We start from the raw sequence: 19,568 nt of genomic DNA on the forward strand, positions 1-19,568 counted from the left end.
GGTTTTATAAAAAAAATAAGTGTCAATTTGAGTCAGCAAAATAGCCATGCCATAAAATTCAACTATTTAGTTATACTCCAGTAAAAGTTCAGGAATGCCTGTGATATTGTTCCACAACATTCTAGTATACCATAACTGATTGTGGGGGATAAGACAGAACATTTTAGAAACATGCATTTTCTCTGATGTCTAGACAACAACTTTACAAATAGTGAGTGAAACGGCAATATTAAAAAGCTTAGGGATATCTTCTAGTCCAAGACTTAACCCGGGATATCGTAAACGTTTCTAAAACTAATCCAGAATGTTTGAATAGAATACTAAGTTATTTTTCCTTACCTATAATCATTTTATAAGGCACAACTATATATGCTTTAAAATATGCCTTAAGTTAAAAAAGAAGAAGAAACTGTTGGGTTTTGTCATGGATAAGACGCAGAATGTATTTACATTTAAGTTGAAATAGACCGGTTCCAATTTCAATACAAACCTAGGTAGGCTACTGAGTTATTTTTAGCCTTATAGGAAGAATCTAACCTACATTATCGTTGAAGACACTTGTTGGTTTGTTTACTTTAATAACAGATGTCGAAAAGGTCCCAGACGATTTGCATCATGGGATTATTAAAGGGCCCATTTATGACCTTGATAACTACCGAGGCATTGCACTTACTTCAAACGTCTACAAAGTTTACTCTAAGATAGTGGAGGATAATCTGATGGATTAGTTAGAAAACAATTCTATCCTAGGGGAATCACAGGGTGCATTTAGAACGAACAGACGGGCAGAAGACAACCTATTTGCTTTACATGAGCTTTGCGCTTTTTCTCTTCCAGAAAATCCAGAAAGGACAAGACTTATTTGGCATTTCTAGACCTGTCAAAAGCCTTTTACAGGGTATGGAGAAAGGGTTTGTTTTATCTTCTTGGAAGAGTGGCATCCAAGGGAAATGTTGGCGAATTCTTAGAGCATTGTATGTCTCTGTCTCGAATAAAGTCTTGTTTGGAGATGTTGAAGCGGAAACTTTTGAGCAGGGTGATGGTTTTAAGCAGGGTTGTGTACTGTCACCTACATTGTTCTCTGTCCTGATGAACGATGATTGATCAGCATGATATTGGAGTTGATATTGTCTCCCAGTTGTTTACTGTTTCCTGATAACATTGTGCTGATTGCAAAATCTGAGTACGAACTTAATTTATTGTTAAGTTTGGCTGATCAATTCGCTCGTAAGTGGAACTTGAGTTTTAATCATGGTAAATTTAAAATTATGATTTTTGGTCATATCCCGAGAAAAAATGGACCCTTGGTACTGATTTTATTACAGAAACACAAGATTATAAGTACTTAGGGTCTACCTATCAATAACTAAATTATGTGATTATAATTCTAAGCTTTGGAGATGCTTTATGGAACTCGGGTTTTAAAACCAGCAAATGCATATTGGTGTTCTGTTTGGAACCTAAGCTCGCTTACTTTATCAAATGCACTTAAATCGTTTCAGTGCAGAGCAGCAAAGACAATATTCAATACAAGACTGAATATTCCTAAAGGTGCTCTCCTGCTTGAATTAGGACAGACAGTTTCCTATTTTTCTAGATTTTAAAAACTTCCAGATGATCGACTTTGTATGATAATATTTCACGAATTACATAACGTGTCCGATAATTCTTGGCCTTATCTAAATAATATAAAAGAGATATTTTGTATGATAGGTTTAGATCACTTTTTTGTCAATCCAGTCAAGTTAGATGTTTTTAGAAGATTTTTTGGTTCATTTGTATGAAAACTGATTCGTCCAATGTGTCATAGTTTTCCTTTCCTCTTTCATCTACCACGGACTTGACTTCGTAATGAGCAACTCGGTGGGTGTTTCTAGAAAAGCAAAGGACGCTTACCCTACTGGTGCACCTGGTCCATGCTCCCAGTTTTTAGTGGAGTCCGAGTTGCTAATTTGCTTTTGTTGCTTTGTATGTATGATTTTAGTTACTTCATGTTCTTTGTCATGTATGTCTGTTTTCCATGTCTGGTCTTTGTTCCTGGATTACATTCTCTTGATTACCGCTATAACCTTGGTTCCATTGATTATTCTTTTAAATATTCATATTGGGTAAACAAAGCCTATTTTTAGGTTTTAATTTAAAAGTTTGCGGGATTGTTTCCAGATGTTCACTCATTATTTAGTATATACAGTTCATGAGGCCACTCAATTTTACTGTAACTGTTATACATTTTGGGGCACCTCGAATATATTTCCGCATTGGAAAAAAAATGAAACATTAGTATATTCGTTTATCTTGCTAGGATTTCTTTTAAAAAAATTGCACATGATTTTTTTATTAAGAAACACATGTGCATTTTACACACGTAAAGGAAAATTGTCATTTTGCCTGAGAAAAATCATGAACATAACCTAAATCACTTAAATGTAGAGTGCAAGCTTCCCTAACACAGTGGTGGATGAAATTATTTAGAGTTTAAGACCATATTCAAACGTTAAAGATCACAACATTGGTATTATATAGGGCAGATCTATCTAAATTACTCAGATGCTGATCTATTTCGACTTGCTGTAAAATAACAGAAGATATATGTACAATTGGTTTTCGAAAATGTCTGGGTTTTTTTTTCAAATTGTTAGAACGTACATTATTGTCAGGGGCATGGTATAAACGTTTGGGGATAACCCTTGTTTAGTTTGCATGCGAAGAATTTTTCTCACAATTAAAAAGATTTTCAAAGTAATTAGTCTACTACTGTAGTCAACTCCTGCTGTTGTGTGCGAACCTCGTATACCACAATTGTCCGTGGTACGTTGTTTCCGTGCTGGAATCTTATATCCTGTTCATCGTTTGTTGTGGTATGATTTCTTATAAATATTCTAAAGGCATTTCTAGTCTTCAAAAAACTTGATAAGTTTTCCCGAATTTCCATTTTTGAAAAGCCGCCATCTCAATACAAGTGCTTACGTCTTTGTTTTGTACTAAATGCAAACCCGAAACCTGAAATGTGAACCCGATCGCAAGTGCTCGAACTTTATTGGTTACTACTAAAGGTTACCGGCGATTTGTCATAGAAAACCGAGCAATTGCTAAAAAAATGTGTAGTAAGCATGTTTGTCGTCGTATATATGGCAAAACGTGTGCCGGAAAACATATTTGAAACTTGGATCACTTGATAACATACATGTATATACAAAACATTAGGGTATGAGTTTTAGAAGTCGTATTTTTCGGGTGGAGCCCGGCTGGAGCACCCAGTTAACATGTTTCCCAGATGTTGCAGACACTCCGATTCTGGCGTCAATTTCACAAAAAGTCGTAAGTGAGAAATTGATCGTAAGCTATGACGTCACAATGCTATTTTATGTTGTGACGTCATTACTTACGATCAATTTTATACTTAAGACTCTTTGTGAAATCGACGCCTGGAGATTGGCAATCCTTATTTCTTGTGTTAGACTTGTCTACAAGTATATATACATATTTATGTTATCGCTCCGTATACTCTAAAGAATGACCTCTTGACCTGTGTACGCATTCTTATGTTAACTCTCAGCATCTATAGGTTCAATATAATTTCTATCGAATCTCGGCTTAAGATTTTTTAATTATTGATGGTTCAGTAGATTGAAGTGATCCTTCCGGAACTCTTTGTGATAGTTGGCCTGATTTTAGAGCTATATTCAACATTTACTGATAAGATTTCAAACTTCCGTGGATTATTTTCATATTATTTGACTTCAGAGTGAATTTCGTATAAAAATAAGGAACTGAAACTGCGAGAAAATGAAAACAGTGAACCTAACAGTATAGCACTACCTAACATTTTTCCTGGTTTGACAAACACAAAACAAATCAACAAAACAAAAACATAAAGGAAATGCAATCGATTGTTTTACCGTAAAAACATGTGATCTGCACGTGTCTCCGATGAGTAGAACAATAAAATCCAAATGAAATAAATGTATAGAAATTGAAGTATGATGGAATAAAATGCACTTTCCGTGTTTACATCTTCCAGTTAACAATCGAATAGATCAGCTAATTGCGTGACTTTTAACGTAAGCACTTTGAATATACTGATAACTAGAAATTTTGATTGTTTAACTCGAAATTCGACTTTATTTTAAGTTCAAATTAGGCTCTTTATATTTCCTAATTTAGAAATTTTTCTTAAATCATCATTTCAATGACCCAAAATTTGACAGATATTTTTTTAATGATCAAATCGTAACGGAGTTTTTTGTTTTGTTTTTTTATTTAATTTTAAATTGTACCCTATAAACTGTCAAATTGTGAGTCTTACTACACTAATGAGTAGTAACAGAACAAAGACAACACGATTAGTTAAGCAAAATTTAGCAAGCTCAATAGCTATGAGTGAAAAACTCATTTTTTCGTAAAATATTTATTCCGTCTAAAAGACCCTCATATATTGATTTATGTAAATCTAGAATAGAAAGATCTATCATCAGTAAATTTCGTTTGAGTGCACATGCACTAGAAATAGAAATATCATACATATTAAACAGTAGCTCTATAGAAATACTAAAAATAACTATCAAATTCATGAGTAAATGTTGGAATCGAAGGTCAATTTAATTTAACAGAAATTATATTAATATATAACGTTAAAACTAAAGATTAATCTGTTTTGATCGGATTTACACCACAGTCGCACCATGGTCATAAATTTAGTTCATATGTAATGTATATTACATTTCTGTTTTTGTTCATGCCATAACCATTTACTGTAAATGTGTTTCTGCAAATAAAATTGTCTATTGTCTATTGTCTATAGTATGAGTAAGAAGTCGTATTTTTCGGGTGGAGCACCCCAATGTGTATGCGCATGACGTCACATCTGGTGGTCATGGACCGGAAGTGACCCTTGGGTGTGACCGGAAGTGGACTTAGATGGGAGACCAATAAGAGGATCATGGGGACCTTTTGATGTAGGAAGGGGGCCTTAAAGGTAAGGAGGGAGGAAACGACCTCCATAGGGATCTTCACCAAGTGTCCTAATTAGTGTCATTATATAATATGGTGTAAAAAGGTAAGTATAAAAAAGGAGGTGTATTATGACAAGAGTTATCTTTCTTTGTTTATATTGCTTTTTTTATTTCTACATTTTCATTAACGTTATTTGCTTTTTAATTATTTTTGTAAATTGTTTCTAATCTCATTGTCATTGTGTAATAATTGAATGGGCACTTTGAATAGATGTTTTCAGCAGTTGTCCTTCCTATCGGGGTTTTTAATGTATTGATTTAAGTGGCTTTGTATTGTAGTTTATTAATACATTTAATTTATGGGTGCAACTCGGATGTGTGTGTGTTTTTTTTTTTTTTTTTTTTTTTTTTTTTTTAATTATTTTTGTGATTATGGGTGCAACTCGGATGTGTGTGTGTGTTTTTTTTTTTTTTTTTTTTTTTTTTTTTTTTTTTTTTAATTATTTTTGTGTAATTTATTTATTTGTTTGTGATTTAATTTTCTCTTTGCGATGTTAAATTGATTGTGTAATTTATTTGAATAGATGTTGATAGTAGATTCTATTTTGACTAACCACTAAAGATTATCCTGATAATTGTAAGGTTTACAATTGATGTTTACAATCGGAACGTTAAGAGCTTTTGAATGGTGTATTGCCTTTCATTTTTATTATAATTAGATTTGTATAGTCGACTTATTCATCACCAAACTTTTCGTCGATCTTATCCGTGTTATGGGGCTCTGCTGGTTAAATTCCTTTTTTCATATTTTCTATGTTTACATGTTGCGTGTACTTGATTTGACCCGTTATAGGGTTCTTGGGTAAACCATTGATTTGCGGATTTTTTTTCTCTCTCCATATTTCCATTTGTCGTTTGTCTCCTACGCCCTTTTTGTTTAAGTTTGAGACTTGTAACGTATAATGTTTGTCTCTTTTTTTATAAGGATTTTGAAATTTTTACTGCTATAGTATTTCCGATATTTGCATGTCGCGTACACCCAAACTTGCTTTGAACATGTTATGAGGCTCTTTCGGGCAAACCGATTTCTTTTTCATACTTTCAAACTGATTTATTCAACGGGTCATAGTTTTCCTTTCCTCGTTTGTCTACCCCGGACTTGACTTTTTATGAGCAATCCAAAAACCCAGCAGATGGAAATTTTATGTACCCGACAGTCGACCGCTGAATGTAGATGACAATAAAAGGAATGGAAAAGAATACTGGTTCACTTCGTGAATGACAAGCGAAGGAGATGGACGCACCCGGAGCAGTAAAGATTTACAAGGTAGTTCCCTGTAGAAGAATTCACTTAGAAGAAGTCACCAGTCGTGATGCCGTACACGTGCAATAGACAAAAGAATGTGCCATCTGTAAACCAAAGAATGAACTGACAAAATAAAGTGTGGCCCCAAAAAGACCTCGTGGTAGACCAACTGGAGGAAAGAAAAAAGTCGACCAGAAAACAAATGTGACACCTATAAATGGAACTGTATAGAGAGGATTTCGGAACAAGGATAGTGCAGATGTATTAAGAACGTAAAACGTACAACACCAGAATATCAAATAAATGTGGAAACCAGAGCGGAGTATCGTGCATCCTTGTATAAGACTCGATGACCTTAATAAATCAACGAAGTTACAAAAGTTCAACTAGATGAATCATATTGATCTACGATAACAGGACATTATACAATGAGAGAATGTTTCATAAAAAAAAAAATAGCAGGAGCTATATGGGATGTACAATGAAAACCTAGTTCAAAGACCAGAAGTCATGTAAACCGAGGAACAAAAGGAAGTGAAAAAAGAACAGCCTTGACGCCAACGATACTGGGACGACAAGACTACATTTAGTAAAGCAGAATCATCAAAGGATCGGATCGTGAAGTGTTATTTCAAGGGGAAGAAAAACACTTTATGGAACAGACCATTGGGCAGGACCCGGTTTTAAAAAACAGACGACAAATATTATGTATCAAATCCCCGAAGTTAGGGTTGTTTAAAGATAATACGTCATCTATATAGCGCAAAATAATCCACGGAAGTTTAAAATTTTATCAGTAAATGTTGAATATAGCTCTAAAATCAGGTCAACTATCACAAAGAGTTCCGGAAGGATCACTTCAATCTACTGAACCATCAATAATTAAAAAATCTTAAGCCGAGATTCGATAGAAATTATATTGAACCTATAGATGCCGAGAGTTAACATAAGGTCAAGAGGTCATTCTTTAGAGTATACGGAGCGATAACATAAATAAGTACATATACTTGTAGACAAGTCTAACACAAGAAATAAGGATTGCCAATCTCAAGGCGTCGATTTCACAAAAAGTCGTGACTATAAAATTGATCGTAAGTAATGACGTCACAACCTAAAATAGCATTGTGACGTCATAGTTTATCAATTTCACACTTACGACTTTTTGTGAAATTGAGACTAGAATTGGAGTGTCTGCAACATCTTGGTGGGATGTTAACTGTCAGCATGTATAGGTTCAGTTTTGATTTCTATCCAATTTCGGTTTATTTTAAAGGTATCTTCCATAGATATTGAACCTTATATGCAGAGAAAGCAGTGAGATTTTAGAGATATGTGATCAGTGACGAATTAGAAAAGAAAAAAGGCACAATAGAAGAAAATTCACGTTTCAACTTGGCTACTCTAATGATAAACATAAATATATACAAGTTTACGAAATATTCCTAAACAATAAAAAACATAAGCATATTGATGCATTTAAGCGATCATTATTAACTAGTACAACATCATTGTCATATTAGACTTGTTAGATGTGCCACTTCTCAATACCGCGACACTATAATTGTCATTATATTATTTCTCATAGATAGGGTTTTTATAGTATTTCCAAGACTCTTTCGCCAATCAGTAGACTTTAAATGCGTCAATTCTGAAGGCCACTCATGTGCTAGCTGATCTAGTACTGTGTGGTTTAAATAATAAAGGTAATATCAACCTCAGGTAACATCAAATCATTGGTATGCAAATGTCTTCTTCATGTTGTATCAATGAATTCTTTAAGTACCTTAACAAAAGCAGGTAATTCTATAGGCTCTAAATGTGAGCATGGTCTAGAACATTTGAGCAAACTCTGCACATTGATACAGTTTGGTTGTAAGTAATCGTTTTATTATTTATCAGCTATGAATCAATTGCATACGGTGATCTGTCAAAAGTAATATTGACATGACTAGCTTTTAGGACTACGTTCTCAATGGATTTGCAGGGATTAATGTTTTCAAGTATTGTAACACACTCTCTACATCCAAAGTTCTTTAATAAGTAGGTAAAGATGGTTTGATATTGAAAACCCCTTTAAGATTTTATTACAAGCGGCAACTGTCCTACAATTTTATACTGATCAACTGAAATAAATGAAGACACCATTATTTATGACAATGTAGCCATGGCCATCTTTTGTATAACATACTAAAAAATTCGACTACATCTATTTCAGTTGCTTAAAATATATCCACCAAATGACACCCATCTTTGGAGATATGTCATATACAGTGTTTTATGTGGATTGTTTCCATGAGCTAAGATTAATGATGTTGAGAGCATCTACTGATATTTCAGAACTTTTGAGCAGTTAAAATGAATTTCACGAGATCCTGAAAACCGCTGAATTTAATTTCACTAGAGCATATACTTTCTGTCTTTCTAGTGGAAGATGTTTTCTCGAAAAGACTGTCTCACTATCCTGTTCAAAACTTTGTGGATTCCAAATCTGTGTCGTCCAGACAGTATTTTCTTTTTTTTTTTGTATATCAAATTGTAAATTGAAATGTATGTACCATTGAATGATTGTTTCTTAGACGTGAGAGAGTGAAAGTGAGTATTGAAAATTGCAGTTTTTCAAATAAATATAGTATAGTGAGAAACATATATATATATGTTTACAATACCCCATGACCATCTAGTCAGGTAGTGATTGTAGGGTGATGTAAAATCCTGGCGTCAATTTCACAAAAAGTCGCAAATGTGAAAAGATCGTAAACTATGACGTCACAATGCTATTTTAGGTTGTGACGTCATTACTTATGCTCAATTTTACACTTACGACTTTTGTGAAATCGACGTCAGACTATATTTTAAAAAAAATAAACAAAACTCTGTGTCGTCCAGACTGGTGCAATGATTGTCATTTTCGCCTTGTCTTTGACGACCCCCTATCATACTGAAAGGAAGAAAACAATAACCGCTTATGTTATACCAAATAACTGAGAAAGCATCAATTACTTCAGATAAGATATCTGGTAACTATGAAAAATAACGAGGCAACTATACTGGATAGTTTTTGATGAAACAAATCCACATCATGTGGTCCAAATAGTTTGTTGATTGCCTGAATAACCTGATCATGTAACTTCCACTCAATATCAGCTTTGATAGATCTCTGCAAAACCTGGCAAATGACATTCAGTTATCCAAATATTCCTTTGCACAAACCAAATACAAATTAAATTGTAACATGTTAAAATACGTCTTGTTTGTGTAATAACTGGCCACCATGTTATCAAGATACACATAGATGTGAAAATCACTTTAAAGCTAGCCAAATAGCTTTTAACTTTAAATAATTGACGTGCTCTTGTTTTTCCTTATAAGAACCTTTTATCTCGTAACACAGTATCTTCAATAATGGCATCACAACCATTATTTGAACTCATGATCTGGATTAGCATTGGTTATCCACCACTGTAAATCAACAATTTTTGGTGTTAGATTTTATTTTAGCATAAAAAATGCCATGATTCGACTTCAAAGTTTTCTAAGGATTTGATACTAAATACAGAGTACAGCATATTCGACACTAGACTCTGCAGCCACCAAGTTCCCAATTACCTGGGCAAAATTTAGATTTTCCATCAGATCTGAACATAGCTTAATAACATCCTCGGATTTTTTGTCGGTCACACTTATCGTCATTTTAACAGAATCAATTTTTAAAACAAAGAAACTCAATACGCTGAGTTGAACCGTAAATCCAACATTATCTAATAATGTTTCTGTTTCAAGAACATTATTGTTACACTGATCAAAACTTTTACCAATTAATAGACTATCATCAATGTATGGAACATTACAAAACCCAGGATTTTTACTTCTCAGGTATGAAAAACACTACTTTTGCTCATTTGCTTTTGTTACTTTGTATGTATGATTTTAGTTACTTTATGTTCTTTGTTGTATATGTCGGGTTTCCATGTCGGGTCTTTGTCCCTATATTACATTCTTTTGATTCCGCTATAACCTTGGTTCCCTTGAGTACTCTTTCAATAGTTTTGTGAAAATACGAGGCGCAGTTGTTTTAAAAACCATTTCAAAACTAACGTGTTTTGTTTCTGATCAGCTTGCGTGATATATACTTCCGCGAGGTATGGCTTTTGGTAGAACTAAAGAAATGTTTTTTTTTCTAGCGGAAGTGTATATTAAACATCCAAACGAAAAAAAATCTTTTGTTGGTTAGATGCTTCGCATATTTTTTTTTAGAGTAAGTATTATCGGATATATCATCGTTTCCTTATCGTTTCAGTATTAACATTTCATCCCACCATGCAAATATATTCTAAACGTTTTAAAAGTTGTTGAACAGGAAGTAAGTTACTAGTATAAATAACGTCTCCCGATTTACAGATAACGCTGGATTTGAATTTTCAGTCGGTTCTTGAGGAACACCAGAGTTAAGCAGTAGACCCATCATAAATTTTAAGTATTGAAGAGTATAAAATCATGGGCGAATCCAGAAATTTATTATTTAAAAAAAACAACAAAGGAACATGTGCTTCAATGACTAAAACGACAATTATTAGACAAACTGCATTGGACGAGTTTAATGCACATAGTTCGATGTTCACGAAAATTAAATATAAAATTATCTGTCAAATTAAGTAGATGAAAGGCGTCGAACGAGTAGCATTCGCATAGTTTGAAGTTCAGGAAAGTTAAAATTCCATAATGCAGCGAATTCGTCGGACGAGTTGTATTCATATACTAGTAGTTCGAAGCTCACGAAAGTTAAAAATTCCTTTATCTGTCAACCGTGGTAAACGTAGGGCATAGGGCAATATAATTTCACGTAGATTGGTATTTACTATAATTTAAAATTCTATTTTTCCGTCAGATATATAGTAGACAAAGGACATCGGACAAGTTAAATTCAAATAGTTTATTGGTTACTTTCAGAGACCATGAGTGAAGGAAACAGAGGAACGACTTTCAAATGCAAGAGATCCTTTCACGTTAAGTCGATCAGCATGCGTGATAGATACTTCCGCAAGGTAAGGCGCGGAAGTGTATACAAAGTATGCCAATCTTCTATCCCATAGTTTACACAAAAGGGTCTCTTGTTGGTTAGATGCTGTGTTTTGCATTAAAAGAAAGTTTGATGAAACACATACTGGTTTCCTCGTCGATTCAGTATTTACATTTAACCTGGAGGCAGTTTTATATATAGATATGCATATCATATTCTAAATATAAAAGTTGCTGTACAGGAAGTAAGTCAGTTTTATATAAGTTCTCTAAAAGAAAGTTTGATAAAACACATACTGGTTTCCTCGTCGGTTCATTATTTACATTTAACCTGGAGGCAGATTTATATACATATGGATAGATCAGATTCTAAATATAAAAGTTGCAGTACAGGAAGGAAATCAGTTCTCATAGAAAACAGCTTTCAAGTCACAGATTAAGTTGGATTTGATTTTTCAGTCGGTTGTTGGCAAATCTGAAAGGTATGATCAATAAGCAGTTATATAAGATACATATTTGCAGTGCTGATCCAAAGATTATGCAAATATGGTAGTTTCAAAGGCATTCCAGAAAAGGGAGTGGAATATAGGCTATTATTTGTTTATTATTACTCCAATTTTGACCAAAAATAAACAAAAGCTTCCAACATAAAAGGGATAGCCACTTTTATTTATCACATGGTAATGCTGTATAATGCAGTTACTCATTTATAAAACTCGAAACTCGAAATACCAAGAAAGAAGAAATGACAACGGTTTTGTGTATGTATTACTTCTGCCGTGCTTGGTATACTTGACAAATGGTGTAAATTAACAATATTTTTTTTATAAATCGCTTTTTTAAGGAATGGACTGTTCGTCTATTCACCGAGCTTGGGAAGTTAAATGAAACCTTATGAGATAGAGCTTCTACTATGTATACACAGTACATACAATAATTGTATAAGATGGTTACTATGCTTGTATGTTGCAAGAAAAATGCGAAAATGTTGACACGCGCATTACCATAAGAAACTGACATGGTCCTTCAAAAAGGAACAATGCGAAACAACAACTGACAAATGCTTTATTTTAGACTCTACTTTTTTTGCCATTAAGTAAAAATCACTGCTGTTCATATCTTAATTGTACCGTCATGGATATTAGTTATGTAGAGATTTGTCTAACGCTCATATGATTTATTTTGTGCTATTCCGTGGTTTTACTCGATGTTTGTAAATTTTCATTTATAAGGAAATGTGTCAGGAAACAAAACTGTAAAATAATTGTTAAAAAGGTGATTTTAAAACTGCACATACAAGTACCAGTTTGAATTCAGGAAACATACTAAAATAACATTAAATGAAAAAGGCTTTGTTTCAAACATTGAATAGTCCGGAAACATCTTGCTGCAAACAGCAGAAATCTAATGATTTAATACAATCTAGATATAATGTCAAATATATATAATAATCATATCAAATATGCTTTGTGTAAATTGCAGGAATAAACAGCCCGATGATCAGTAATCTGCACAAAGCCCATTTTCTGTTCTTAGCGGTCATTTTTTCAGCAGAAAATGACTGTAAAAAGCCTTGCTACTGTAACCCAGTTAAAAAAGTGGCTGCCTGTAAAATTACGCTCAATTCCAAGACTCCCGTCATATGTTAAATACGTAAAGTTGATTGAAAATAATTTCACAATAATCGATAGAAAATTCTTTGATATGAAATATTATTAACTGTTCAATAGGATTGCAGTTATTGGTTTTATGTAATATTCTCAGGTTTCACATGATATTTGTTAACACTCAAAGATAAGGACGAGTGCCAGGAAATAATTGTATTTAACATGAATATACAAGTACCAGTTTGAATTTAGGAAACAGGCGGAAATAAAATCAAGCGAAAAAGGCTTTGATTAAAAAATTAAAAAGTTTCTAAATGTAGTCAGGAAACATTTTGATACAGCTGAAATCTAATCATTAGAATATAATATCCGATGTTTCGAATCACAATACTGTTCTGTTCACATTTCAAAAACATAGTTAATGTACTTAATGTTCATTCCAGGAAAAAAAGTCCAATGACCAGTAATCTGTACAAAGCCCATCTTCTGCTCTTAGCGATCGTTTTGTCAGCAGAATTTGATTGTAAAAAACCTTGCTACTGTAACCCAGTTAAAAAGGTAGCTGTCTGTAATTCAAGGAAACTACGCTCAATTCCAAGACTCCCGTCATATATTAAATACGTAAAGTTGATTGAAAATAATTTCACAATAATCAATAGAAAATTCTTTGAAAATTTGACAACTTACAATCAGATCTGCACACTTAACATGACAAATAACTGGATACATTACATCAGCAAGGATGTGTTCGAGGATTTCCATAGCTTAAAAACACTGGAAATATCAACAGAACACAGTCTAGGAATAGAAGAACTTATAAGTTCCCTCGGGAGCCTCAGAGGATCTGTACTTCAGAATATTAGTTTAAATGGATATGAATGGGATAGACTTCCTCTACATATGTTTTCAACGCTACAAGGCCACAATATTTCCCATGTATCGATGGTCTCAAATGGTCTTAAAGAAGTAGATGGGACTGTATTCCAACCATTGAAAAATCTTAAGGTTTTAGATCTTACATCCAATCAGCTTACACATATGACCTTGAATGGGCTAAGCAACTTGAATATTTTGATTTTAACAGAAAACGACCTTCAGCAAGTTCCAGTGACTTGTGATTCCGAGGGATCAAGCCTAGTCCCTAAGCTTAGCTACTTTTTTCTGGATAGAAATTCAATTACAAAAATGAATCAAACGTCATTTCGCTGTCTAGAAAATGTGATATACTTGAATTTAAACTACAATAATTTTCGATATTTGGAAAACAATACGTTCGCCTCTATGAAAAAACTTACAAAATTGCATCTGTCAAATTTGGCAAGGCTAACATTCATAGAGGAAACAGCTCTTAATTTATCATCATTGAAATTATTGTTCTTTCAGAATAACCGATTTCACTTTGAAAAAGTTGCCAATTATAAACCTAAGTCGTTGTTTCGTTATTGTCAAAAGTTAAAAACCCTAGATTTGTCAAACAATTTTCTTTCAACACGATCACAAGCATTCAAAGATATATTTCAGCCACTAGCCTATTTAGAAAAATTAACTTTGCCAAATACCAGACTTAGATTTTTCCCATTCTTTATACTGAAGACTGTAAGAACCTTGAAATCCCTTAATTTACAAGGTAATTTCATCAGTGGATGGAATGTGAGCAGAAGCACGTTCGATGAAACATCTTCGTTAGAAATACTAAATCTCCAAGCCAACAACATTCGATTGGTTAACAAAACAACATTTCCTACTTCATTCCTCTCCAAGTTGAAATCATTAGATCTTGCAGACAATCAATTCTCATGTACTTGTGAACTGAAATGGTTCCGTGATTGGATAAGAGAAAACATAGAATCTAATAATCCAAACAAATTACATCTTAAACTAAATGGCTACCCTAGTCATTACATTTGTAAGTTTCCGGGAAAACTAAGTGGGGTGTTACTAAAAGATTACAACCCAACTGATGAAACGTGTAGAGAAAAGCATCATGGGAACGCGGTAGCACCAATAGTCGCAACGGTTGTGTCGTTAGTTGTTGTGTCAACCATTGTTGTTTTTGTCTTGTACAGTTGTCAAACAAATATTCGCAACTACATATATCTTGTGAAATTCAATAGGAAAAAAAGATCAGGGTATATCCAACTCGACTCATTTGATTACGTGTATGAAGCATTTGTTGTGTATGCAAACAATGACAGAGCCTGGGTACACGAGACCCTTCTTAACAAACTGGAATACGAAGAAAAATTAAAAGTATGCATTCATCATAGAGATTTCGATCTTGGTGCTCCAGTGACGGCAAATATAGGAAAGTATATGTCGCTTTGTCGAAAGATCATTGTTGTCATGACAAACTCTTTCGCTGAAAGTGAATGGTGTCAATGGGAAGTTGACCTTGTCCAAGAACGAAGGCGACAGCAAGGAAAGGCTGTCTCAATTTTGATCATCCTGGAGGACATTGACTCTAATCATATGACAGATTCATTGAAAACTTTATTAAACAGTACGCATTGTGTACAATACTGCAGAGGAATTGGTGAACAACTTTTTTGGGAAGCGCTTGTGAAATGGGTGAGGGAACCCATTGGACAACCACCAGCAGCAGTATTATAATTATATTTTCCAACTTTGTGTTCGTGAGTATTGTTTTAATTTAACAGTATACTTTCAATTTCAGTTCTTACCGCTTGGTAGTATTTTATGTAAATTAGATAGTTAGTAAAAACCTTTGAAATTTAATGTAGTAAGGAGTGAATGTAAAGTGTGTTGATTTCACAGATAAAGGGGTAAAATGGAACAACTTCAAAAAAGGTAAGAACGAGGAAAACAACATTGCACATTGGATGTATAGATTTGAATATGTTGTTTTTCAAGTTATTTGTGTTACAATTATTTTTCGCAATTTGGAATTTGGTGTTTCAAAAAGGATTTTAAGTAATTTTTTTTGAAAGATTGACAAATATCTAAGTCAATATTAATTTCTGAAAACTTGATCATTGCTGTTCAAGTGTTGATTATAACCGGATGTCATATTTTCTTGTACATTTATTAAGTCGCAATATATTTTTTACAGGATCACGAGAAAAATAATAGCTTGCATATTAATTTCTTGGTGCATTACTTCCCTTGCAAACCAAGCTGTTTAGAATGTCGAAAGCCTTGTTTATGTAACTCGGTGAAAACAATTGCGGTGTGTACTGGTACAAAGGGCGCTAAATACATTCCCCGACTTCCGGTTTTATCTTGACGGCTTACATTACATTCTCGAAACAGTTTTGTTAGTATGACAAAAGATCTGTTTGTCAATATTTCTAAATACAATGCAGTAAAGAACCTAATATTTGTGGAAAGCAATATGCATTTCGTTAGCGATGATGCATTTTCGGATTTCCTCTACTTAACATCGTTTGAATGTTCTACAGTAGTCGTTTGGGAATATGAATACAAATAGAATAAAATATGTACATTTCTCTTATAAACTGTGGAAACGTCTTCCAAATGACTTTCTCCAGTCGTTTAGCGACATCAAGCATCCTTTGAATGTCTATATAACAACTAACAAATTACTTAGTGTGAACAGTGAAGTATTCCCAGTATTGAAGAGTTAAAGAAGACTCAACTTAGGCTCAAGCCTAACAATTTATCGCTTGTTCCTAGTCTAAAGGTATTGAATCTTGGTGATAACCTATTATCAGAAATGAACGAAACTTTTTTTCGACTGTGTAGGAAACATTGATGTGCTAAATCTTGATGGAAACAGTTTCCGAAGTCCGAAGTAATACACCTAAAAAGCTGAAGAAGTTGAGATCTTTACGATTATCCGGTACCATCAAACTAAAAGTGAAAAAGATAATGCTTTCAACACGGCTTCTTTAAAGTATTTAAACTTTTCGCACGACAGCTTTCAATTGAAGGAGAGCAACGACCATTTTAACCATAAAGAGGTGTTTTCTAGTTCTCCCAAGCTTGAATACCTAGACATTTCACATAATATCTTACCAACGAAAAACCAGTACACACGTGTATCTAAAAAATGGAAACACTTAAAGCTGCTTCTTCGTTAATTTGTTCACTTCCATTTCACACTTTTAGTTTCATGAAATATCTGGAAGTTTTGGATCCTTAAGGAAATCTTATACAAGGGTGGATAAATGGAACTATATATATATATTTTTTTTTATTTTTGATATATTTTTTTTTCAGATGAATTCTTCTTAAAACAGTTGAACCTGCGATCAGACTTGATAACTTTGCAGATGGCGAGTTGTGTCAGTGAGAGGTAGACTTGGTCGATGAAAGGAGAGAGGGGAAGGACGTCTCCCTACTTATGCTACGAACTATAGATTCAAAACACGTAACGAGTAGACTGAAAACCTTGCTAGAAAGTACACCGTATATAACATATTGTAAGGGAGTAGGCATGACAACTTTGTTGTATCAAAAATACGGGTTCATTAATCGATATAAACATTATTGAGTATTTGTTTTGACATAAATGTTGCATACATTCATTTCCGGTATGAAAATAAACAAAAGTATATAATAACAACTACAACTACAATACAATACAATTAATTTCATCCAAAAACAGTTTTGAAAAAGTTTTAAATAAGAGAGACACATTACAAAGACGACATTTGATGTCTAAATTTCACAAGTTAAATAAAAAGTTAAAAAATAAATGACAAATATATCTGAAAGACAGACAGTAGCCCTACCGATGTTTGAGATTTCGTAAATAAACGTAAGACAAGGGATATATCCGTTTACGCCAATTAACATCACAATTTATTTGTGCCACCCACTTTTACAAAAAACGTAAACTCATTTTCATCAATGATATTTGTATCCAAGTGCACCACTTAAGGGAAAAGGAAAATTATTATGACCCCATCCTCCTCTATCCGGGCTGGGAACAGAGTGGAGTAAATCATATCTAAATAATTTGATATAGCTCCAGGTTAATCATCGTTACATCTTACTTAAAAGCCATGAGTGAAATTGTACACGGACAACAACAACAAAAAATACAGTCAAACTTCCTTTATTTTTCAAATAAAGGAATGGAACTATTAACTCATCATGAAAACATTTTCTCAGCGACTTACTTCACTGTTAAAATTGTTAAAATTCGCATAAGAACAGTTCTCTCTACGAGTTATGTTTGTTCCGGACTTAAACGGTTTTAAAATGGTATGCATAATACCTGTACAGGTAGACTGGTGCAAATGAATCCCCAGTTTTGGTCCAAGTCAAACAATTAGAAAAAAATGTTTGTGGCGCAAATGATTCCTCCAAGAATATGTAATTGGCGCATAATGATGCTTCCCAAAGACAGACATCGTTAGTTTGAAAGTAAGACAGACCAAGTTTTGCATTGATAACCGAAGGAAAATCAGGGGCGGACCCATATATTTTTTTAAATAATTGCCCGACCAAGAAATATATAAAATGAAGGTGGGATCCAGGCTATCATTTGCTCATTTTTTGTAAAATTTGGCACAAAAATTTCTCGGACATCGACATAATTCCATTTACATAGATCGATGTTCAAAAAATATAATGCATCAAATACAACAGACGAGGGGCACAGAACAAGTTGCATTCACATAGTTGTGTGTTCACGGAAGACAAAATTCCACAATGCGTCAAATACTAGTATAGAAGACGAAGGCCGTCGAATGATTTGCATTTATATAGATCGATTTTCACGAAAGACAAAATTCCAAAATCCGTCAAATATAATAGACAAAATCAGACGTGTTGCATTCACATATTACATATAACATAGAAAAAATTCGGTTGGAAGACACCTGGAGACTCCGGTGCTATTTTGGAAAGACTAATTGGCAACCATGAATAGAATGGTGACAACAAGGAATGACTTTTAGTAATTGGGAAGGTGGGAAAGACCGATACAAAGGCATACAATAGTTTGGCAGCCTTGAGTAATAGTCCAGCAAGGGAGAGCCTATCACATCGCTATGGACATATATGTGATAAGACACCCCCATGGTCGTGAGAGAGCGTGGGAAGATGAACGACCAACAAGAGGATCAGCGGAAACAACTTCGACGGAAACACGGACTACAAGACAGGAAATGGATACGTCTAGAGTTTGCAGTTGTGGAAATATACGCAAGAATGGTAAAGGACTTGAAGATTCATCGCACATAGATGGGCTGACCAGTTCTACCAATTCTTGAACGACGCAAATGGCAACATGGTGAGACAGAGGAGAAGATGAGCCAGGAAACACATCACACAGCTCAACACCTCCACTGACAAGAAGATATCTCGGACGAAGGCGAAACCCATGATCAATCAAGCATGAACATTAACATTCAACAAGGAGAGGAACACCAGAGTTAAGCAGTAGACCCATCATAAATTTTAAGTATTGAAGAGTATAAAATCATGGGCGAATCCAGAAATTTATTATTTAAAAAAGAACAACAAAGGAACATGTGTTTCAATGACTAGAACGACAATTATTAGACAAATTGCTTTGGACGAGTTTAATGCACATAGTTCGATGTTCACGAAAATTAAATATAAGATTATCTGTCAAATTAAGTAGATGAAAGGCGTCGAAGGAGTAGCATTCGCATAGTTTGAAGTTCAGGAAAGTTAAAAATTCCTTAATCTGTCAACTGTGGTAATCGTAGGGCATAGGGCAATATAATTTCA

At 33.9% G+C, this 19,568-nt stretch overlaps 1 protein-coding gene across 3 annotated transcripts; it reads left to right on the plus strand.

Moving 5' to 3' along the window:
- The first annotated feature begins 10,663 nt into the window (after window positions 1-10,663).
- Window positions 10,664-17,351, plus strand: LOC148625698 (toll-like receptor 4). 3 transcript variants are annotated; one of them, XM_088569396.1, is made up of 3 exons: window positions 10,664-11,300; window positions 13,325-15,514; window positions 17,082-17,351. In XM_088569396.1, exon 2 carries the CDS (start codon window positions 13,338-13,340, stop codon window positions 15,489-15,491), a length of 2,154 nt encoding a protein of 717 aa, XP_088425522.1. In that variant the 5' UTR covers window positions 10,664-11,300; window positions 13,325-13,337; the 3' UTR covers window positions 15,492-15,514; window positions 17,082-17,351. The 3 variants fall into 3 exon arrangements, with proteins under 3 accessions (XP_088425522.1, XP_088425523.1, XP_088425521.1); XM_088569397.1 differs by lacking the exon at window positions 10,664-11,300 and adding an exon at window positions 11,350-11,519; XM_088569395.1 differs by lacking the exon at window positions 10,664-11,300 and adding an exon at window positions 11,526-11,756.
- The last annotated feature ends 2,217 nt before the right edge of the window (window positions 17,352-19,568 follow it).

Source organism: Perna viridis, chromosome 2 (genome assembly GCF_037379345.1).
Source record: "Perna viridis isolate PV_CMFRI_1.1 ecotype Kerala chromosome 2, ASM3737934v1, whole genome shotgun sequence".
Classification (NCBI taxonomy): domain Eukaryota; kingdom Metazoa; phylum Mollusca; class Bivalvia; order Mytilida; family Mytilidae; genus Perna; species Perna viridis.